The 23,811-nt window shown below is 36.1% G+C and overlaps 1 protein-coding gene across 3 annotated transcripts in view; it reads left to right on the top strand.

Moving 5' to 3' along the window:
• Positions 1–23,811, top strand: part of LRBA (LPS responsive beige-like anchor protein) — a 753,999-nt gene that overhangs the window by 238,135 nt on the left and 492,053 nt on the right. For 2 of the 3 annotated variants that reach the window (XM_032633582.1, XM_032633583.1), the window contains exon 35: positions 15,517–15,581. In XM_032633582.1, the coding sequence (XP_032489473.1) occupies positions 15,517–15,581 (65 nt within the window). Of the gene's footprint in view, positions 1–5,302; positions 5,368–15,516; positions 15,582–23,811 lie in introns of those variants that run through there. The other variant, XM_032633584.1, reaches the window with a different exon arrangement.

The following is a 23,811-nucleotide window of genomic DNA, read 5'->3' on the forward strand; positions in this document are numbered from 1 at the left end:
GCAGTGTCTCTTTCATTATTTTCTCTTCTTTCTATGATTATATGCCCAGTCTAGTCCATTTTCATCTCAAACCATACATTATTAGATCTAGGAGATATCCCATAAATTTGCAGTTTTGGGCCATTTTCATGTAGGCAAGGTTAATGGTTAACATTCATATTTTCCATAGGCTTCCAAAGGTGATCCCACTGTTTCCTGTGCTAGCTATAGTGATCACTCCTTTGGAAGTCAATAAAGTATACCTTAATACAAGTGAGATGGATGTCATTTTAGGGATTAGTACTCCAGTGATTTTCTTAAAGATGTCTTCTGTATATTTCAGTGCTTTTTATTTATACTACATTACTTTCAACACACCTCCTGTGTTACCATAGTTGAGAAATGCTTTTATAACAGTTAACCTAGGTCACTGATTATCAACCTTTTTTTTTTTTTCTGGCCAGATACATCATCATTAACAGTTGCTCATTATGATGAGTCTCACCCTGAGTGCTGTCAGAATCGGGGAGACAGGCAGGGACAAAAGGAGGTATCATTTGAAAAAGGTCTCCATAAAGAATCAGAAATTCTGATCCAGCTTATTCCTGAATTAGAGAAATGGCCTTTTCCTTTGTGTTGATTTTTACCTCTTTCAGTACGTACTACCAAGTTGACTTTCCTACAGGAGTCTCTTTGTATTTCCTTTCCAAGAGAAGCTGCAGTTTTACTGACTTATCAGATTCACACCCCACTGCCTTATTTTGAACTTCTCTAATATCTATTTTATTTTAGTTTACACTTATTTCTCTGCTGCTTTGTAAGTAGCATTCAGGTATTTGACATATGCGTTATGTGTATCATGTCATTTTCTGGTTATTTTACCAGAAAAATCAAACTGCCTAAACCCGAATCTGTTCTGACATTCTTCTGACATCTTCCTTTCCACAAGGTGCTTTTACATATAGTGAGTATGAAAATGCATGGCAGTATCCTAAATACTGGATACATAGGGCATTCTTTTTGATAATAATTATGTATTTTTGAAAAATTTTTGTTGGAATCTCAAGTTTTCATTAAACATTCAGTTAAAACAGTGGAATTGTCTTGTTCGGTCTGTTGATTTGTCATGTTATTCTTATTATCAGATACCACATAATTGAGAGCAAACTTAAGTCTGGTTTCTTATTGTTCTTTTTTCAGAGGGGAGGTGGTCTGTTCCTTTACCTAAGAAAGCTTACAGCTTTGCTTAATCTTTCAGAGTTGTGTCCTATTTATATGTATTGAAAAGATTCACTGTTGTTTTATAGCACTAATTTGTAGCTTAGTTTGTGAACATATGTTTCTTTTTTTCTGGTACTGTAAGTTAAGGAAGAGAAAAGGAGTTTGATCATTGGCAGTGAGAAAGTAAAACAACGGGAAAGTTTTTTACAAAGAAGCTTTCTAATTCTTGTTAGTATCTTAACCAAGTCTGAATTGCTGCCTTACTTATTTGGACATTTGGCAGTGCTGTCATTGCTTTTCTGCTAATTATTAGGAGTTGTTCTTAATGATATCTGCTTGTTACCTGTATCTTCTATCTCAGCTGCCCAGATTTGAGTTTCTTGTAGCCTGGTAGCTAAATTTCTGGAACTGAAAACAAAACCAATCACAACTCAATCATTGTTAGAACCAACACCTGTAGCACAAGTTAACTTGCTTAAAAACTTTTCCAACTCTTGCCACAATATACTAATTATTAAAAAATGCCTTTATATCTTTTGAATTTTGTTGAACTTTGTAGTAAAGTTCACTTTTGTTCAACTAGCTCTTTCTGTTCTTTTAATTTGGTTTCTCTAGTACGATAGGCTGAAAAATCGTTCCCCAAAAGATATTCACGTCAAATCTCTGGAACCTATGAATGTTACCTTATTTGGAAAGAGGGTCTTTGTGTGATTATGTTAAGGATTTTGACATGAGGGATACTCCTGCATTATTTGGATGGGCCCTACATACTGTTATATGTGTCCTTATGGCAGAGAGTCAGAGAGAGATTAGAGATAGGTACCCAGAGGAGGAGGCAGTATGATGATGGAGCAGAGAGCAGTGTGGTCACAAGCCAAGGACTGCTGAGAGCCACTAGAAGCTTGGGAGAGGCAAGGAGCAGATTTTCCCCTAGAGTCTCCAGGAGAAGAGCAGCTTGATTTTGGCTCAGTGAAACTCATTTTGGACTCCTGGCCTCCAGAACTGTGAGAGAACAGACTTCTAGTAATTTAAGCCACCAAGTTTGTGACGATTTGTTATAGTGGCCACAACAAGTGAGTAATCTATCTAGTGAGTGTTCTTAGTGCCATGCTCTTCCCTCCTTCACCTAACAGTGTTAAATTATGGTCTCTTTAACAAACACTTGAATGTTTGTTATAAGGGAAATTGAGTCAGATACTGTTGAGAACCCCAAGAGATAGGCATCGCTACCTTTAAAGAATTTTACTGTAGTTGAGACAAATTCCAATTTGTAAAGTTACTGACCCAGAAAAAAAAGGCAAAATAAGCTAGTATTGCATATATTTCTAATGGAGATGAAATTGATATGAATAAAATACTGCCAGAGAGATGCACCACTGATTATTTGCGCAGCAAAACCAGGTTATCAAGTATTTCATTTCACTATTTTAGTTATGTTGTAGGTCAAAATGACCTACATGGTAATGTTTATCCATAACATGTTTTAGGACTTTTGCATTAAGCTTAAAGTTTATACCAAATAATATCTCATTAGGTACATTGATAACTATTTGAAAATATTATGGAATCATTCTGGACTGAAAGGCCTTACTCCTCTTCATTGGGAAAGTCATTAAGCATACTGTGATTGGCTATAGCTTGTGGCTGTTGACAACTATAACATACTACTGCAGCACGTAATGTATGTGTCTTAGTACTGTAAAATTAGGACCAAAGCTTTATTGGTAGATGTTGTATGAGGTTTGGAAAAATTTGATTCTGAAGATGTAATTTCATAGCATAAACATAAATGATACTTTATTTTCTCCTAATGAATACATTTCACAGTTATTTACTTTTCATTTGATGTAAAATTTTGAATACTGAAATTAAATCTCACTTTGTATTAAGAATTTATTCAATGAGCACATAGTATCAGTTTACAGTGGTCACTGTTCAGAGTGGTAGACTCCAAATGGTTAAACAGCAGGGGAGTTTTCTGCTTTTAGTTAAAAACTGCTGTTTTCTATATGCCTTATTTACTACATTTTAAATTCTTAATGTTGTGTGCTGTGGGATTGGGCATGCAAAAGTCAGCAGAAAGAGTCTGGTTTTTTCATCTAGAGCTATTACTTGCTGTACAATAATAAAGGCACTATTTTATTGGGTTACTTGTAATTAACTTCAGCACTAGGCATTCATATAAATCATTCGTAATCTGTTTTCTTTAGATTTTTATTCTTTTAAACTGGTTTAATGTACTTGCTTTCTGTTATCTTTTTACATATGGATGGAGGTTGTAATTGCTTTTTGGAATTAGGCTGTCAGAAACCAACATATATGTGAATTCAATAAATGACTGAGGCAAGCTAATGAATTTTATATAACATTTTATAGAGATTTGTTACTGAAGTATTATCTAGTAGTATTTGTTTTGTTGCAAATTTAATAAATAACCATACTTTCAAGTTAAAAAGTGTCTACAGATTTAGAAATTTAAAATGGCAACAATTATTAATTAGAAAATATATTTACTATGTTTTTCAAAATCCTGAGATAGCAAAGACATGAAATTTCCTTGAACACTTGTCTGTCAATTTATTGACATTCTTCTTTTAATTTTAAACATTTGAATCTTCATATATTTTCCATAATATTAGCTGGTAAATGCCCTTTCATAGATTAACTAGTATGTAATTTATATTATTTTGTGTTTACAACTTTTTTATGATTATTAGTTTAAAATTGAGTGAAAAATGAATTAGAGGGAGCCTAAAAGAGGCATCTAAAAAGAAACACATATGTATGTCTGGCTGAGTTTAAGTAACTGTATTATTCAAAATTAATGTTAGAAAACAAAACTTTGTCTCTAAAATTACCTTCATTTTATAAATGTTTACAGTGATCTGTAGAAAGAGTTTAGAGGTATAGGTAGTTTTATTCTCTCCCAGGACACCAAAAGCTTGACTTGATGATCCCTATAAAAGGAATGTTAGGTGTATTGAGGTGGGGGATGGGAGGCATGAAGAATGTACCATGTCCTGAAAGTAGTGCTTTTAAAAATAATTAAGTTGGTAAATACTTTTTATTATAGCTGAGTACCTGAGATGGTTTAAAAATCTTTTTAAAATAAGTAGCTGTTTTATATAGTTTTAATGGAAGTCTTTCATGTTTCCTCTCCAGCAGTCTCTAATGAACGCTCCTTGTAATTTCAGTGCAGGCTTTGAGATTCCCTAAAGACTTGACTTCAGACCTCAAAGGGCAGCAATTGCCACATGTCTGGAGAACTGGAGTTGCCAAACAGACTGACCATGTACTAATAGGACACATTTATATAGCTTCTGAACATGAAGCCTTGATATAAGCTTAATGATGATCGTCTGTTGAGAGCTTGTTGCTGGAAAGGGTTAGAGCAACTTTTGTCACCTTTATTGAAATCAAGCTTTCTTTATTGATTAGTGAAAGATCTTGACTATATTGACGCCAGTTTGGAAGTTATTTGAAAGATCATTGTTGACTGGAGAATATGTTTTTTCTGAAAAAGTTTAAAAACAGATTTTTAAAGAAACTTGCAAATTTATTAATTTTAAAGTATGCTTAAACACAACACCAGGGGATTATTGCTTTTTTGATTATTTACAAACAGTTTAAAACTGTATTGTAATCACATACTTGATTGCATGGTTATCTCAACTTTTTGGTTTTTTTTTTTTTTTTTTTTTTGCGGTACGAGGGCCTCTCACTGTTGTGGTCTCTCCTGTTGTGGAGCACAGGCTCTGGACGCGCAGGCTCAGCGGCCAAGGCTCATGGGCCCAGCCGCTCTGCGGCAAGTGGTATCTTCCTGGACCGGGGCACGAACCCGTGTCCCCTGCATCCAGGGTTGAGGTGGACTCTCAACCACTGTGCCACCAGGAAGGCCCTATTTTGTCAATCCTATAAACAGTTATTTTCTCAATATTCAATTCCTTCCACATAGTAAATGTTCAAAAGCATTTGTTAAATAAGCAGTTATGAAACTGAACCATTTGCTAATCCAACTTTAATAGAATTTTTCTTTCTTTTCTCTATTTTGTAGTTATCTGTGTGTATATTTTATTTATAAACTGAGCCATACTACTTGTACAAACTAGGTGTACAATTTAGATGTACATGTTCACAAAAATCATCAAAGCGAAAACTTGCCAAAAGGTAAAATTTTCTTTTGATATTTCATGTAATGATTTGTTTTACCCTCTATAGAGACAGTGGAATAAAACCTGTTCTTTACTATTATGCTATAGTCTTTCCTGGTATGTGGTTCCTCAAGTTTCTGTTAGATATGCTGTTGAGAGAGTGCTGACACAAAGTGCAAACAATGCTGAAAAGTTCTTGATAGTTTACTTTGAGCACTTAAGATTACTATATCATGACTATGAACCAGTTTTCTCTGGTTTTGACCTTTAGTCCTGTGCATAATGTGGTTCTCAATTTTGTGTTAATACATTCCCTTCCTCATTTGAGCTCTCCTTTGTGGCCTACTCCCTTGACTCCTAATAGTGTTTCTGACATGTATTTAGGTACTTGGAATTATATCCAGCCAATTTGATTTATTTAACAAAGGCATAGATAACTGTAACATCTTAAAATATTAATATTGATATTCCATTGAAGAGCAGAAGCCTTTACATTTTTAATTTCTTATAAGAAAACTGAAATAATTTGATGAGTTTAGGTGTTTGTTAACAAATTATTCTTCATTCCATTTTTAAGTTAAATTATGTTTGGATCCTTAGGTCAATACTTAAAAAAAAGGAGAATATTTTATTACCAATAGCAATGAAGTTAATTTTATTTGGTAGCATGTAAAATACTATCTTTAAAAAAAATTCTTAATAGTTTATGATACATTTACATTTTCATAGTTTTTTTTTAACATCTTTATTGGAGTATAATTGCTTTACAATGGTGTGTTAGTTTCTGCTTTATAACAAAGTGAATCAGCTATACATATATCCCCATATCTCCTCCCTCTTGAGTCTCCCTCCCACCCTCCCTATCCCACCCCTTTAGGTGGTCACAAAACACCAAGCTGATCTCCCTGTGCTATGTGGCTGCTTCTCACTAGCTATCTATTTTACATATGGTAGTTGTATATATGTCCATGCCACTCTCTCACTTCATCCCAGCTAACCTTCCCCCTCCCCATATCTTCAAGGCCATTCTCTACGTCTGTGTCTTTATTCCTGTCCTGGCCCTAGGTTCTTCAGAACTATTTTTCTTTTTAGATTCCATATATATGTGTTAGCATACAGTACTTGTTTTTCTTTTTCTGACTTACTTCACTCTAGGTCCATCCAACTCACTACAAATAACTCAATTTTGTTTCTTTTTATGGATGAGTAGTATTCCATTGTATATATGTGCCACGTCTTTTTTATCCATTCATCTGTCGACGGACACTTAGGTTGCTTCCATGTCCTGGCTATTGTAAATAGCGCTGCAATGAACATTGTGGTACATGACTTTTTTTTAAATATCTTTATTGGAGTATTATTGCTTTACAATGGTGTGTTAGTTTCTGCTTTATAACAAAGTGGATCAGTTATACATATATATATGTCCCCATATCTCTTCCCTCTTGCGTCTCCCTCCCTCCCACCCTCCCTATCCCACTCCTCTAGGTGGTCACAAAGCACCGAGCTGATCTCCCTGTGCTATGCGGCCGCTTCCCACTAGCTATCTATTTTACGTTTGGTAGTGTATATATGTCTATGCCACTCTCTCACCTTGTCCCAGCTTACCCTTCCCCCTCCCCATATCCTCAAGTCCATTCTCCAGTAGGTCTGTGTCTTTATTCCTGTCTTGCCCCTAGGTTCATCAGAACTTTTTTTTTTTTTTTTGCGGTACGCGGCCTCTCACTGTTGTGGCCTCTCCCGTTGCAGAGCACAGGCTGTGGACGCACAGGCTTAGCGGCCATGGCTCACGGGACCAGCCGCTCTGCGGCCTGTGGGATCTTTCTGGACGGGGGCACAAACCCGTGACCCCTGCATCGGCAGGCGGACTCTCAACCACTGCGCCACCAGGGAAGCCCTGAATTTTATTTTTTATCAGGGAAAACATATATTATTTCACAGATCTAATAATAGTATAAAACTTAAACTGACAACAGCAATTCCCTGCTACAATTCTTCTTCTCTCCCTTGATTCTTACTTTCTTGAAGGAGCCACATTCAGATCTCCTAGTTTTTGACTCTGCTAGTTACTTTCATATTTCTAAATGATAACTATTTCTGGATTTTTCTGTTATAGATATTATCTAATGTCTTCTATGGAAGATGACTATTGAGTACTTATATTGCTGTCCCTGTTCATTTTATGTACTCTCTTGTTTCCAGGACAGTTATATCATAGTGTTTAGTTAAAACCATACCTAGCATTTACATTTTCGTGACAATGTAAATATCTGTGCAGACCCACAAAATGTACCATGCTTACCCAACTACCTTCCCTCTCCTTCCTCTCTCCTTCCTTTCTTCCTTCCTTCCTTCCTTCCTTCCCTCCTTCCTTCTTCTCTCCCTCCCTCCCTCCCTCCCTGCCTCCCACTTGTTTGTCTCTCTTTCTTTCATTGATTCTCCTGGAATTAGTAACTTCCTACTTTTTTTGTTAATTTAAATTTCTGTGTACCCACCACAAATTTATTTCTGAATTTTCCGCTGAAATCATATAACTTCTACCAGTGTAATGAACACACTTGGTATCTATTGGTTCAATTCTTTTCCTTGGAGATACAGTACCCAGAGTTCTCTGTTTTCTTGTTCTTGCCTGGATTGGTTATTCCTTAGTTGCGTAGAAAGGTGTCATCTGGAGGCTTCTTTTATCATCAACCTAGATGTTTCCTCTTCTCCCTCATATGCTATAGTGTCTATTTCCTGTGTCCTATAGTGGCCTTCTTTTATGAAAGATACACTGATTCAGCATTTATTGATCACTTATTCTGTATGTGCTGGTCACTGTCCTAGCACAGGAAATAGGAGAGAATAAAACAGAGAAAAGCAAAAAAGAAATCTAATCGGCAGTAAGTATGCCATGGAAAAATTAAAGCAGAACTGGGATGGAGGATTATAGTGGGGTCTCTGTATTAATTTTGATGAGGCATGTCCTTTGTAATTTCTTAAAAGAGAATGCATGACAGAATTTTTTAGACCTTGCTTGTATGAAAATGTCTTTTTTTTTTTTAATCTTTATACGTGACTGGTGGCTTGTTGGGATATTAGTATTATAGGCTGAAAATTGTAATCTTTCCAATTATTTTTTTCTCTGTGAGAGCTTTTAGTATTTTTATTATTTTAAAAAGTGTTTGTTGTTACTGGATTGTACCTTGATGTGGGTGGATCTTTTAAAATCCATTGTCTTTGATATTTAATGTAAACTTTTTCAGTCTGAAAAAGTATGTACTTATGTTCAGAGAAGTTTTCTTGAATTATATCTATGGGAATTCCTTTCTCTGTATTCTCATTTCTGTTTCCAGAACTCCTCTTAGTTAGATGTTGAACTGTCTGGATTAATTATCTAATTTTCATATCCATTCTCACCTGTTTTTCCTTCATTTTATCTTTTATTTTACTCTTCTAAGAGCCTTTTTCAACATCTTCCAGTAGTTCTTTCAAAATTTTTATTTGTTATTATACTCTTAATTTCTAATAGCATTTTCTATTTTTCTGAGGTTTTCAGGGGAGATGGGCGGGGAGAGCTGGATCGTTAATTTTATGTCAAATTGACTATGTCATGGGGTATCCAGATATTTGGTCAGACATTATTCTGAGAGTTTCTGAATGAGATGAACATTGAAATCGGTAGGCTTTGTAAAGCAGGTTGTCCTTCCTGATGTGGATGGGCCTCATCCAATCAGTTGAAGGCCTGACTAGCACAAAAAGGCTGAGCATTCCCTGAGTAGAGAGAATTCTACTTGCTTGACTGCCTTGGAACTGAGATGTCACTTTTTCCTGCCTTTGTCCTCAAACTAACATATTGGCTCCTTTTGGGTTTTGAGCCTAGTGCCCTTCAGTCTGGAACTACACCATTCATTTTCTAGATTTTTATGCTTTTTGGCTTGGAGTAGAATTACACCATCGGCTCTCCTGTTTCTTCTGCTTGCTAACTCGCCCTGCAGAGACTTGTCAGCCTCCATAATTATGTGAGCCACTTTCTTAAAATAAATAAAATACATATCTCTGTCTTGTTGGTTCTGTTTCTCTGGAGGACTCTGTTTTTCATACGACAAATTTCATCTGTTGTGCAAAGAGAGGGTTATCTGGCTCCCCAGGTGTTCTGGGCTCCAATAAGACGGTCCATGTTACAACTCCTGCTCCAGTTCTTCTTAGAGATTAAAGGAGCTCCCAAGGCCTGTGATCATGGGCACTGCTGAGGGCCACAGACTCTTGGCTTGGAGAACTCTAATACAGAGGCAAAGAGGTACCAGTGAATAAAAAAGTAACCCTGCCCTGAATTTTTACATGAAAGTTTTTACCTTTCTGATGGTATTAATTATACTTTTCTTTAGTCTTCCTCTCCCTACCCCATTAACAATATTTTTTAATATTTTAATTTGTTAATATTTTGTCCTTTTTTTTTTTTTTTTTTTGCGGTACGCGGGCCTCTCACTGTTGCGGCCTCTCCCATTGTGGAGCACAGGCTCTGGACGCGCAGGCTCCGGATGTGCAGGCTCAGCAGCCATGGCTCACGGGCCCAGCTGCTCTGCGGCATGTGGGATCTTCTCAGACCGGGGCACGAACCAGGGTCCCCTGCATCGGCAGGCGGACTCTCAACCACTGCGCTACCAGGGAAGCCCCCTGTCCATTTTTAATAATTATTTTTTTTCCTGCTTGTTTCTTTGGTGTCTGTCATTCATATGAGTCTTTCCTCTAATGACTAGTGACCCTTTGTGCTCATGTTTAAGTGTATTGCACAAAAGTCTATGTGCCTATGTATGTGCTGTCTGCTGGTGATGAATGAGCTTTATTTTAAATGTTATCATGGCTTCTCATTTTTCTCAGAGGACACTTCTCTAATATTGCTTGATGTCTCATGGTTCAGTAAGCATACTTTCAAGTTATTTTGTTTTTTACAATAAGGCTTTTTAAAGTGTTCAGAGGTTTACTCCTCTGGAAAGTAAATATCCAGTCTCTTACCATGGTTGGGATGGCCATCGTTATGAGGAGAGGAGCTCAGATTCTGGGTTTTTTATACCAGCTTTTATTCATTTAAACTCTTTTCATCCCTGTCCCTCAGCCATCCATATATGTAATCAGTGCCTTCAATTCTTGGCCTTTCTAAGGGGTTTGTAACAAGCATTTGTCTGCTTCTTCAAGTTATTTCCCTTCAGGTTGTAGAGAAATTTTTTAACCCTCTCTCATTACTCTAGTCCTCTCTTTATTATTTTTGTTCTTGTTTTTTGCTGTTTAACCAAAGTCACTCATTTTATACCTTTTTTTTTTTTTTTTTTTTTTTTTTGCGGTACACGGGCCTCTCACTGTTGTGGCCTCTCCTGTTGTGGAGCACAGGCTCCGGACGTGCAGGCTCAGCAGCCATGGCTCACGGGCCTAGCCGCTCTGCGGCATGTGGGATCTTCCTGGATCGGGGCACAAACCCATGTCCCCAGCATTGGCAGGCAGACTCTCAACCACTGCGCCACCAGGGAAGCACTATACCTTTTTTATTTTAAGAGTAGAACATAGTTTAGTGATTTTCTAGCCGACTAGAATAAAAAAAAAAATTGATATACATTTAATGTCAGTATCGATGGCTTGACTGAAAAAGAAAAAAGGTGGCAGCATGGAGTATATGTAGTCTATCTTGTCAATCTGTAGCTTGATTTTATTTGCTTTAGAGCATGGTAATATTTGGAAATTACTTTTAAAATTCATGTGCTGTACTCAAGACACTAAAATATGTTGTAGGAGATTATCAGATTTATAGAAAACTGTCACGTTCACTTTAGGGAAGTTAAAGTTGTATCAAAATATTATAAATTAATATATAGTACATTTATTGGTGCCCTTTTTCTCTATATTTGTTTGTTGATGGTGGGGAGGCATAGAATTAATTTAGTTGATGAAGTCATTTTTTTCCCCCAACCCAAGTTTGGTGGACTTTTACCACCAAAAGCACATGTTTGAAAATTGGTGTAACTCTGTTTATTTACTAGATTTCACTAATATATACTATCTCTGTTGTTGTTGTATGACTTAAGAGCATTAGTAAGCTAAGAGTATATTTTAGTAAAAATTGACTAATCAACAGTTATGGCCTTAGGAAGTGATAGTCAATTAAATACAGCTTAGAACAGGTATGAAATTATTGACTCAGTTGTGTTTTGAGTCCTTCCTCTCCAAAGTGCTGAAGTGTGTTTTAAAATTACTTAGCTGCATTAGTGGTTGGATTTGAGGCTTTTAACATGTTTTTCATCAGTACCTCTGGGAAAAGAATAACCAAAACCTTTAAATGTATGGTGCATTTTGCATTGCGGTATATTTGTAAATACTATGATGAAATATTGAAATGATCATGAGAGATGATAACCATTAAGCTTTTCTTTCAACTGTTAAAACTCACTAAAGGTTATCTTGAGCTGTGGTTTGTGAAATTGTTTAGACTAACACCTTCTTTAGTAATTGTCTCAGAAGTGCAGAAAATGCTTTAGGATAGCATGAATCTTCTTTGTAGTTTAGGTGGCTTCCTTAAGGATTGTAGTCAGTGTTTTAGTATGGAGAAAACTTGTTGGCTTTGACTAACAGCTGGGTTTATTAAAACAAATTAATTTCCTATTCTCATGGGTTTCAGCTTCTTTTTACCTGGGTTATTAATTCCTATCAGTATATCTTTATGTACCTGGTATGTGATATTTTATTAAATGTTAGTTTATAATTAGGAATGGATTATAGGCAAATTAAAACTCTGATATCTTTAAGAATTGTGAGATTTTTAGAACTACCCAAAGCATAGGTAAGATTTGTATTTTCACTTCATTTCTCATTTTGTCTAATTTTTTTAACTGGTGGAAAAGTTTTATTCCAGGTGTTTATTAGATAGCTGTTACTACAAGTTAAATAATATGAGTTTATAGATGATGTTTGAGAAAGCAAGAATCCAGATGTATTAGCAGTCATAAATATGTTTCTGAGCTTTTGTAAGAAAAATTGGACTCTTCCAGTTCTATGTGTATTTTCATGTCTAATTTGTTTTTAATTTAAAAGAAAAAAATTGTGACATACCAACTTAAGTTGAAGTCATAAAATTTTTAGATGGTAATGTTTTTATAGTTATAGTAACTTTAACTAGTTTTCTATCTGACCTAAATCATGCTGTTTAAAATCTTTGTGAAATTTAAATTTACATTATCAGTAAAAGTCAGTTTGTATACGTAAATGAAAATAAAATCAAAGTGATGTTTATCTGTATACTTAAAATTTGAGTGTCTCTACTGTTACTGATTTTTTCATGTGGGGTTTGAGTTTTGTATGACATAAAAATCCCCACCTGTTGCCGATTTAAATCAGAGAAAATGGATTTGAGAAAAATAATACTAGTAGATACTTTTGAAAATAACATGTGTGATCTGAAGAATTATATATGGGGTAACCTCTTGCCTTTCTTCCTAATTTCTTTTTTTCTAGCGAGAAAAGTAACTTTATTTTCTTTTTACTAAATTTAATTTCCCTTTTGAGATTTTTCCCTCAAGTAAGTGATCTAAAGGAAAACTCAGTTTAGGGTCTTGCCCCCTCATACTCTGGTGCTGTATCAGATTTCCAGGTGGCTTGCTGAGAGTGCTCTGTTGGGCATAAGAGCTGAGGAGTGAGATTTTGCTTCTGTTCCTTGACTAGGGCATCCCTCTGTTACCATCCTTTCTGATTCCCTGCTGTCTATCAACAGAGGTTACAACTGTGTTTTCCTTATCCCCTCAAAGCCTCAACTATGTGTACATCTTTCTGTGATAATTTTCTGACTCCTCCAAGGGCATGCGTTACTGTGAGGCTGTTTTAGGTCCATCTACCATTAAATCTGCCTCTATCTACTCTTCCTGTCCATTACTAGGTTTAGGGCAACTCTTTGAGTCTTGGCATCTCCCTGTGCTCTGCCTCGGAAGTGAGGTGTGGAACCTTCTGGACCAGGATCAAAAGACTTACCTGCGGTTTCTGCTTTTTTCTCTTTTCTTCCTCCTATTTCTGAGAAGAGTGGAGGGTATGACACATCCTCTTCTCTCAGAGGTTTACTTCTTCATGGAGTTTGATTGCTTTCCTTTGTATTGTCTGTCTGTTTACTTCATTTTGCTGGGAAGAAAAGGATTTTAAATTAGATGGGTATTTCCATTTCTCCTTGACTTGGTTTACCTTAGTGAAAGAAATATAAGATCTCTATTTTGTTGTTTCAATATGCTGGCAATTGTGAATTTTGAGACTATGTATTTTGGACTTATGAGCCACTAATTTCTAAATGTTTGAAAGTTGTTGAATCATAAAATCACACATCTTTAAGAATTTTTTAAAGGGGATATCGAGGGCCTAGAGATGTATAGTGATCTGTTTATGGACATATCCTGTTAGTGTCATAGTCAGTTTGAGAACATAGATCCCATGACTTCTTGTTCCTCAGCAACATATTGCTTTATCTTCTCACCTAGTCCTAGCCAATTACTACCCTCAAATTTTCTGACTGACTTTATATCTACTTTTCATTCTACTGTATATGTTCTGCTAGTATATTCTTGCTGACACTATTCATGAAATAGAACTCTATAACAAAATTATGGCTAAAGCCATTTCAGTCCTGAGGGCCATCTTGGGTTTTTCAAAACATGAAAGTAATAAATACTGGGGATAAAAAGGAGAAAGTAGCTGTGAAAGGATGAGGCTTAAAACTAAATCAGAATTTGGCATGACACAGAACAGTCTTCAGGGGTGAAATTACATGGAATTAAAAACTCTTCAAGGTGTTAGATTCAGAATATATGAATACTGCTTATGATAACAGTGGTAAGGTCCCCAGCACTGTCTTTTGTTTTGACCATTATAAAAGGACAAAAAAAGATTAGTTAAAGGATATTATGTAGGTGGAATATAAGGGCTCTTCAGTTTTAAGGAACATAAAGATTATGTATATATGTCTAGTTCTTTAAAAAATACACATATGCATGCATTGGCATTTCTCAAATCTAGCTACATTTCAATTCGTGTGGGCCCAGCTTTATTGGATTAATGCGTATTTTATATCTGTTTTGAGATGAGGCTTAAAAAATTCATTTCTGTATATATTAATGGTTAATTTTCTTCTGAGGCTTTTCTAAGAAAATATTTATTTACTTTTTACTTTTGGCTGAGTCAGGTCTTAGTTGGGGCATCGGGGATCTTTCGATGCGGCACCCAGGCTCTTCGTTGGGGCATGCAGGCTCTTTGTTGCAGCACGTGGGCTTCTCTCTAGTCGTGTTGCGCGGGCTTGTCTGTAGCTGTGGTGCACAGGCTCCAGAGCATGTGGGCTCAGTAGTTGCAGCACGGGGGCTCTCTAGTTGTGGTGCTCGGGCTCCAGAGCACGTGGGGTCTGTAGTTGCCGCACACAGGCTCTCTAATTGTGGGGCGCAGGCTTACTTGCCCTGCGGCATGTGGGACCTTAGTTCCCCAGCCAGGGATTGAACCCACATCCCCTGCATCGGAAGATGGATTCTTAACCACCGGAACACCAGGGGGCTTTTTAATGGATAACTTATTCATAAAGAATATATTAATAATTTTATACCATCTTTTGCTAATTCATATGCTACTAAATTATAGTTTTTCAGCTTACAAGTAGTCTAGCCAAATTCACTGATCTCTTGTCTCTTTCTTAATCATTAATCAATTTTTGTGGAATGTGTGCTATTATTAAGTTTAGGGAGGTACTTAATTCCGTCTTCCCCTCATTTGGGGTGATGCATCTCTTAAAGAAACAAAAACAAAACCTCTGTCCTTGGTCTTCTTTGCTGCTTTCCTTTCAAACTGTTTCAGTTAAATTAGTAGGATATAATGGTACAGAACTAAAAGGGCAAGATAAATATAGATAGGCTCATTTAGTTTATCTAGAATCAAATTGTTGCTAACTTGTTTAGTTTACTTTTTAATGTCAACTATTTATGTGTTCATGGGGCTGCAATGGGTAGGCAGCATGTTTAACAAAACTTTTCCATTAAGATCTTTTGGAACTTAATTAATTTTCATTAAATCAATTTCAATTAAGTATGAAATTGATATGGGTGATGTTTTTCATAATTATTGTTTTAAAGAAATAACCTACTGAGTGAAATTTGTTCAGCTATTTTCTCCTGTTTTTTAGGAGTGGCAGAATTCTATTCAGAAGAATGCAGGCCTTGCTTTTATTGAACTTGTCAACGAAGGAAGGTAATCTATTTTATATCCATGTATATTTTACTTTAAAATGTTATTGTATTTTTGCCATCGGAACTGGTATTTTTGGTACTATATTGTTTTTGCAGTCAGTGATATAGTGAGCTTAGATATTAATTATTACAAATATTTCAATATTTAATCATTTTGTTCTCTTCATCGTTATGTGCTTAATGATCAAGTCAGTTCTTTGTTTTTCAGTAAGTAAACCTTTGGCAAAAGTATACTGATGGTTCTGTTAGCAGATATAAGGAAAACTGATACTTATTTGGGCTTCCTAGAAAATTCTATTATATTTGTAGAGCCAATAAATAGACTAATATGGTCTATGTTATCTCTCCTATGTCATGGCCTGGGCATAAGAGAAGAAGAATTCAAGGAAAAAATAGTCAGTAGTAGGAAAGAAAAGTGAAGTACAGAGATAAAAAGAAAGATACAAGGAAAAAATAGATTTAAGAAAGTGAGAGAATTAAAGAGTAAGAATAAATTGAGGAAATGATGAGTGGACTACTTTGGGTCTGTTTCGTGTCAGTTGATTTTTTCTTTTTTTAAAAAATAAATTTATTTATTTATTTATTTTGGATGTGTTGGGTTTTTGTTGCGGCCCGCAGGCTTTCTCTAGTTGTGGTGAGCGGGGCTACTCTTCGTTGCAGTGTGCAGGCTTCTCATTGCAGTGGCTCTTGTTGCGGAGCAAGGGGTCTAGGCGTGCGGGCTTCAGTAGTTGTGGCTCGCGGGCTCTAGAGCACAGGCTCAGTAGTTGGGGCATATGGGCTTTGCTCCGCGTGCATGTGGGATCTTCCTGGCCCAGGGCTCGAACCCGTGTCTCCTGCATTGGCAGGCGGATTCTTAACCACTGCGCTACCAGGGAAGCCTGTGGCAGTTGATTTTGGATTACTTGGACTGAAGACCCAGGGTATAGATTAAAAGGTGTGATTGGCTGTCATTGGAAATAGAATACTGAACAAAATTATTGTTTAAGAACGTTTTTTATACTGTTCTGTCTAGAGTTGAGAGACTGACACCATCACTATAGGAATAATTTGAACCAGTAACTAGGAATTTAGCCTCTGTCTCATTAATGTTGTAGAAGAGGGTTCTGTTAACTTTACTTTATAGTAAATGCTACTAAAATTATTTCACTCAGTAAATAATTATAGGTGCTCACAGACTAGTGTTGAATACAAATAAATAAACCTGCAACTAATGCCATATAGTAAATTCTGTGCTAGAAGTATTTACATATAGGTTATTAAGGTAGGAATGTGAAAAAAGAGAACGACTACACAATTTAGTTCAGAAGAATTAGGTAGAACCTCCCCAGGGAAACATGATTCCTGAGATGTATTTTCAAGGCTGAGTAAGGTTAGTAATGTAGACTTTGGAAAATTGGGGATTATGGATAAATTGGAGGACATATGTGTGAAAAGCATTCTAAATAGAGGGAATAGAATATCTGAAGATACTGTGATGTGGGAAGGTGTGTATGTACGTGTGTGAGTGTGTGTGCATGTGTATGTGTGTGAATTGTTGGAACAGAATTGGTTATCTGGACCATAAAAGGTCTAATGTGGTGTATTTGGATTTTCATCTAAAGGCAATAGGAAGCCTTGAAAGGTCTTAAGAAAGTATTATCATTGTGATACTTGGGTTTGGGAGGATAACTAGCAGTGATGTTTAGGATGGGTTGAAGCAGAGGAGACCTAATTGAAATGAAGAACAATAACAAGGCTATTGCAGTGATCTATATGAGAAACAGAGCTAAATTGTAGTCTGGAGTCTGGAAAGTGTTGGGAAATCAATAAATATTTCTCAATGAGTGAATGACTAATAATTTAGTCTTTTAGCAAAAATTTCTAAGTGCTTATTCATCAAAAAAATAAATAACTCTTTGGCTGAATTTCAACACTGAGGTATTAGATGCTTTTAAAGTTTATATATAGAAAAAGAGTTAGTGAGTGCTGTTGATCGAATATGTATTTGTTCTACTTAATGCAAAACACTGATTAACACTAGTTCTTTTTTTTAAGAGAAGTGGTTATAAAAGTCTATTTTGCAAATGAAGCAACTGACAAAGAATTAATCTCCAAAATTTACAAGCAGCTCATGCAGCTCGATATCAAAAAAACAACCCAGTCCAAAAATGGGCAGAAGACCTAAATAGACATTTCTCCACAGAAGATGTACAGATTGCCATCAAACACATGAAAGAATGCTCAACATCATTAATCATTAGAGAAATGCACATCAAAACTACAATGAGGTATCACCTCACACCAGTCAGAATGGCCATCATCAAAAAATCTACAAACAGTAAATGCTGGAGAGGGTGTGGAGAAAAGAGAACCCTCATACACTGTTGGTGGGAATGTAAATTGATACAGCCACTATGGGGAACAGTATGGAGGTTCCTTAAAAAACTAAAAATAGAACTACTATGTGACCCAGCAATCCCACTACTGGGCATATACCCTGAGAAAACCATAATTCACAAAGAGTCATGTACCAAAATGTTCATTGCAGCTCTATTTACAATAGCCAGGACATGGAAGCAACCTAAGTGTCCATCAACAGATGAATGGATAAAGAAGATGTGGCACGTATATACAATGGAATATTACTCAGCCATAAAAGGAAACGAAATTGAGTTATTTGTAGTGAGGTGGATGGACCTAGAGTCTGTCATACAGAGTGAAGTAAGTCAGAAAGAGAAAAACAAATACCGTATGCTAACACATATATGTGGAATCTAAAAAAAAAAATGGTCATGAATGACTTAGGGGCAAGACGGGAATAAAGATGCAGACTTACTAGAGAGTGGACTTGAGGACACGGGGAGGGGGAAGGGTAAGCTGGGACAAAGTGAGAGAGTGGTAGTGTATATATTGACATATATACACTACCAAATGTAAAATAGATAGCTAGTGGGAAGCAGTCGCATAGCACAGGGAGATCAGCTCCGTGCTTTGTGACCAGGTAGAAGGGTGGGATAGGGAGGGTGAGAGGGAGGGAGACGTAAGAGGGAAGAGATATGGGGATATATGTATATGTATAACTGATTCACTTTGTTATAAAGCAGAAACTAGCACACCACTGTAAAGCAATTATACTCCAATAAAAATGTTAAAAATAAAATAGAATAAAGTAAACAAATGAATTTATAAGCTGAAAAAAAAGTCTATTTTGTTTAGGTTCTACTAAGTCTAAATGCCCTCCATTATGCAAGTTAGTGTTACAGTTAGTAGATTAGGCAACATACTCTTGTGATTAATAGTTTTAGCTCTGAAGTTAGCCTTGGGTTCAAGTTTCAGCTTTGATATATGGGAAGTACTTTTACTTCTGTGAGCATCCGTTTCCTCATCTGTTCATTCAGCCAATATTTATTATGCACTGACTGTGTACCATGACTTGTCCTTGGTTCTGGGGATACAACAATAAACAAAACAGATAAGGATTCTTTTTTTTTGTAGATCTTACATTTGAACAGTCATTGGCAGACTATGAACAATAAACAAAATAAGTAGTGGATTATATATGAAAGGTGGTAAGTTGTTTGGAAAAAGATAATGTGAAGCAGGTTGAGGGAAATGGTGATTTTTAAAGGAAATATAAAGGTTTGATACCTTTATAGAGTAGCTTAAATAGAGCGGTTATATTACAGATCACTGAGCAATTGACACGTAAGCAAGCACTTGAATGATGTGAAGGAGTTAAACATAGGGGCATGTAGGGGAAAAGCATTCCAGTCCTAGGGAACAGCCAGTAAACAGATGAAAGCTTCCCTGGCATATTTGAGGAATGAGGCTAGTATAGCAAGAATAAGTGATCATAGTGGAGAGAAGTAAGAAATGAGGTCAGAGGCATAGGGCAAGATTCGTGTAGATCCTTTGCAATTCATTCTGCAGGAGATAACAATCATTGCAGGATTTTGAGTAGAGGAGGGAGACAATCTGCCTTGTGTTTAAAAGGCTGATTTATGTAAGAATTTAAGGATAGAAGCAAAGAGATCAACTAGGGCACTACTGTAGTAACTCTAGTTAAACATGATGGTGTCGCGGACTAGGACAGCAGCAGTAGAGGAGGTAAGAAGTAGTAGGATTATGAATATATTTTGAAGGTAGAGTTGATAGGATTTACTAATGGATTGGATGTGGATTGTGAGACAAAGCTAGGAGTCAAGTATTACTCTTAAGAATTTTGGCCTCTGCAGCTGAAAAGATGGTGTTTCTATCAACCAGATGGAAAAGGCTGTGGATAAAACTGTTGTTGGGGAAGATCAGGAATTCAGTTTTGGAAATACTGATTTTTATATCTCTAGTAGACATCCAGGTAGAGGCAGTTGTTAATTATTTCTCCAGACTAGAGCTCTAAACTTGAGTGTTATAAGAATATAGATGATATTTAATGCCTTGAGATTAGATGAAATCATTAAGGTGGTAGGGTGATGACTGAGATTTGACCACGGGCTCAGAAGTTGTTTCTGACTTGGTCAGGAGTAGTTTTGGGAGAGTGGTGTGGAAAAAAGCCTATTTGTAGTGAATTTAGAAAAGAAGAAGAGAATAAGAGCAGAGGAATTATAGAATGTGTATAAACAGTTCTTTAGAGGAATTTTGCTACAAAGGGGAGCAAAAATAAAATGGAGTGGGGGGAATAGAGTCAAGGGAAGTAGGGTTTTTAAAAAATGAGAACAAGAGAACAGTTTCATGGTAAGGAGTGGGGAAATTAATGTAGAAGAGATAGGTGAGAATTTCTGGAGTGATGTTTTTAAGTTGATTTGAGAGTGGGTGAATTTGTATGCAAATGGGGGTTTGGCTTTAAAGTAGAGCATGGATGGGTCTTTTACAGTAACCTGGGAAGGCATTTTATGTAGTTGCAGAGTCTGGGAGGTAAATATGGAAGTCGAGTTAGAGTTGGGTTTCGGTGGGTTTAGGTTTTGCCAAGTGAATATGGGGGAGAGAAGGCCAAGGGAGTCTCTTTGTGCTAGAGAGTGATTGTAATCATTGACTACAGGATTATGATTATTAAGCTAGGTAAAGAGGAGAGTGACTGTAAAGAAAACGATAGGATGGATGGATTGGAGCTCTAAGGACTGTTAGTTGTGATAGTAATAGAATGAGTGAGCTATAAACATGAGAGGTAATAGTTTAGAGAGTGGGGCAAGTAGAACCAAGGCCATTCAGTTATTGGAAATGATGAGGTCTGGCATATGACTGTGCAATAAATGGCTGAGGTAGGGTGGAAGACAAGCTCGGAGAAGGAGAGGAGTTCAGGGAACTCTCAGACCAGGATCTCAGTCAGCTTGGAATCTCATGTTTGTAGACTGTATCGCTTACCATCCCTCATCAGTGGTGTCTCTACATACCCCCAAATAATTTCCATTTATTTCTCATTGCTTTTAGTTTTTGGATCACTGTCACTTTCTCCAACACTGTTCTTGTAATAATTCCTGGTGCTTTTACCCATACTGTGGCATGTATCAGTATTTTGTTCCTTTTTACTGATTAATAGTATTCCATTATACAGGTATACTACATTTTGTTTATCCCTTCTGCAGTCAGTGAATGTTTGGATTGCTTTCCGTTTTTGGCTGTTATAAACAATGCTTCTACGTGTGTTTGTGTACAAGGCTTTGTGTGGACATATGTTTTCATTTCTCTTGGGTAGATACATAGGAGTACAATTGCTTGGTGGAATGGGAAGTCTGTGTTTAATTTTTTAAGAAACTGCCAAGCTATTTTCCTAGTTAGCCTAGTAGGTATCTTACCCTGGTTTTTGTTTGCATTTCCCTAATGGCTAATCCTGTTGAGTGTTTTTTCAGATGCCTTCTTTGGGAAAATGTCTGTGTACATCTTTTGCCCATTTAAAAATTTCATTCACTGTATGAGTTCTGACTTTTAAACAGTAATTTATATATCAGTATTTCTGGATATAAATATTTTCTCATATACATGATTTGCAAACATTTTCTCTCAGTCTGTGACTTGTTCTTTCATTTTCATTGAAGAGCAAGTTTTTAATTTTGATAAAGTACAATTTACCTATTTTTTTCTTCTATGGATTATGACTTGTTGGCAAATTCAAGAAATCTTAGGTCAAAACAAGTACTAGGGTTTTCTTTCTTTTTTTTTTTTCATCATCCCACTGATGAGGGATGGTAAGCGATACAGTCTACAAACATGAGATTCCAAGCTGACTGAGATCTTTTCTTTTTTTTTTTTCTAGAAATATTTTTTCATCCCTAGAAATTTTGTAGTTTTAGCCTCTACATTTAGGTCTGTGATTCATTTTGAGTTAATATTTTTGTATGGTGTGAGATAAAGGTTTAGCTGTTTTGGATCTTCTACATAGATAGTCATGTCATCTCTGAGCAGAGATATTCTTAGGTGTTGCTTACCAATCTGTATACCTTTTATTTCCTTTTCTTGTCTTCTTGCTTTAGCTAGGATTTCTGGTACAATGTTGAAAAGGGGTATCCTTGTCTTATACTGATCTTAATGGGAAAGTTTCTAGTTTCTCACCATTAAGTATGGTGTTAGCTTTTGGATTTTTCCATAGATATTCTTTGTCAAGTTGAGGAAGTTTCCTTCTATTCTTAGTTTACTGAGAGATTTTATCATGAATGGGCGTTGGATTTTATCAAGTGCTTTTTTGGTATCTGTTGATATATCATGTGATTTTTCTTTTTAGCTTGTTTATGTATGATGGAGTACATTAATTGACTTTGGAATGTTGAACCGACTCTGCATACCCGGGTTAATTCCTGCTTGGTCGTGGTATATAGTTCTTTTTATAGTTGTTGGATTTGGTTTTATTTGTTGAGTTTTAGAAGTTACTTGCTTGGGCTTAATTTGCAGAATTTGTCTCTCTTGTGGTAAGGTGTTCTTAATATTGTTGCTAAGCTGTTTTAGAATTCTTCTTCATATTTTTTTTTTTTTTGGTCTGGCTTTTAAGGGGTCACCCCTTTTTTTCCATAGCTTTGAGGTCAGTGAATGATTGATCAGAAGTCTTTCTGAAACCTTTGACCGTGTATGGCTGGTAGATCTGCATTTGGTTTTGATGGACACATTTAAATTTGAAGTAGTTTTCATCCTCTAGCTTTTACTTCTTGTTGATCTTTTTCGAGTCTGCCCTGTATCTGCTCAGGGACCCAGATAGCCATGTGTGAAATTCTTATTAAGCTAGTTTATTTCCAGGATCTCCCTCTCTGATTTCTGGTTTGTTCTCTGGTCTCCTGCTCTCCCTAACTTCAAATGTAATCTCACTCTAGGAGAGCTATAGGTCTTTCCAGTTTTCGGCTTGGCATGCATTTTCTTCATTTTCTGTCCTCTCTTTCAAATCAAGTCATCCATCTCTGGCAGTGAAGTTGCTGGTTTCCATAAGCAGCCAGAGACCGATGGAACTACCACACCTGTGGTGTCTGGGCGGGGAATTGCCAGAAAAGATTGCCACAGACTTCGTTTGTTCTTACTTAGTGTTTAGCACATTTTTGTGAATAAAATTATTATGGATTTTGTTGTTTGCTTTTGGTCAGTTTTCAGAACACTGAAATGATTTTTATTCTTCAGTTCTATACTTGTTTTTCTGGGAAAGGATTTGTTGGACTCTTTATTTCACCATAGCTGGAAGATCTACCCCCAGATCTTTACACGTCTGATTCATTATGATTTAAGTCCCAGTTCAGATGTCACCTTGTCAGAGAAGTCTTCCCTGAAATCTGTTGCCCAGGTTATTTTTACCTCATTTCTTAAAATTTTTCTTTAAATTTCTTAAAAATTTTTCCCCATATCTTTTATTCTTTCCCCATGTTTTGTCTTTATTGTCTGTCTCCTCCTGTACAGTATATGTTTAGTGAGGGCAGTCCCTCTGTCTCTCGCTTATTGTTATATCCCTGGCTCCTAGAGAAGTGCCTTGCAAAACCAGTAAATATTTGTGTTTAATTGATAAGATACTTTCAGCTTAAGTATATTGTTTTTATAGTTTTTATTTAAATTATTTATATTTTTCATGTAAATAACATACTTTCTTAAACAGAAGTTTGCTTTATACAGATAATCTTGACAATAGTCAAGTGATATTTCTTTGAAGATTATTACCAAGAGGAAAGAAAATACATATACATATAATAAATATTTTACATTAAAACTTTGTCTCATGAAGAAATAAATTTTATGTTCTTAAATATTTAATCCAGAACAGCTGATTCTTATTATTTCTTATTGGAGAAAGA

This window comes from Phocoena sinus, chromosome 5 (genome assembly GCF_008692025.1).
Source record: "Phocoena sinus isolate mPhoSin1 chromosome 5, mPhoSin1.pri, whole genome shotgun sequence".
NCBI lineage: Eukaryota > Metazoa > Chordata > Mammalia > Artiodactyla > Phocoenidae > Phocoena > Phocoena sinus.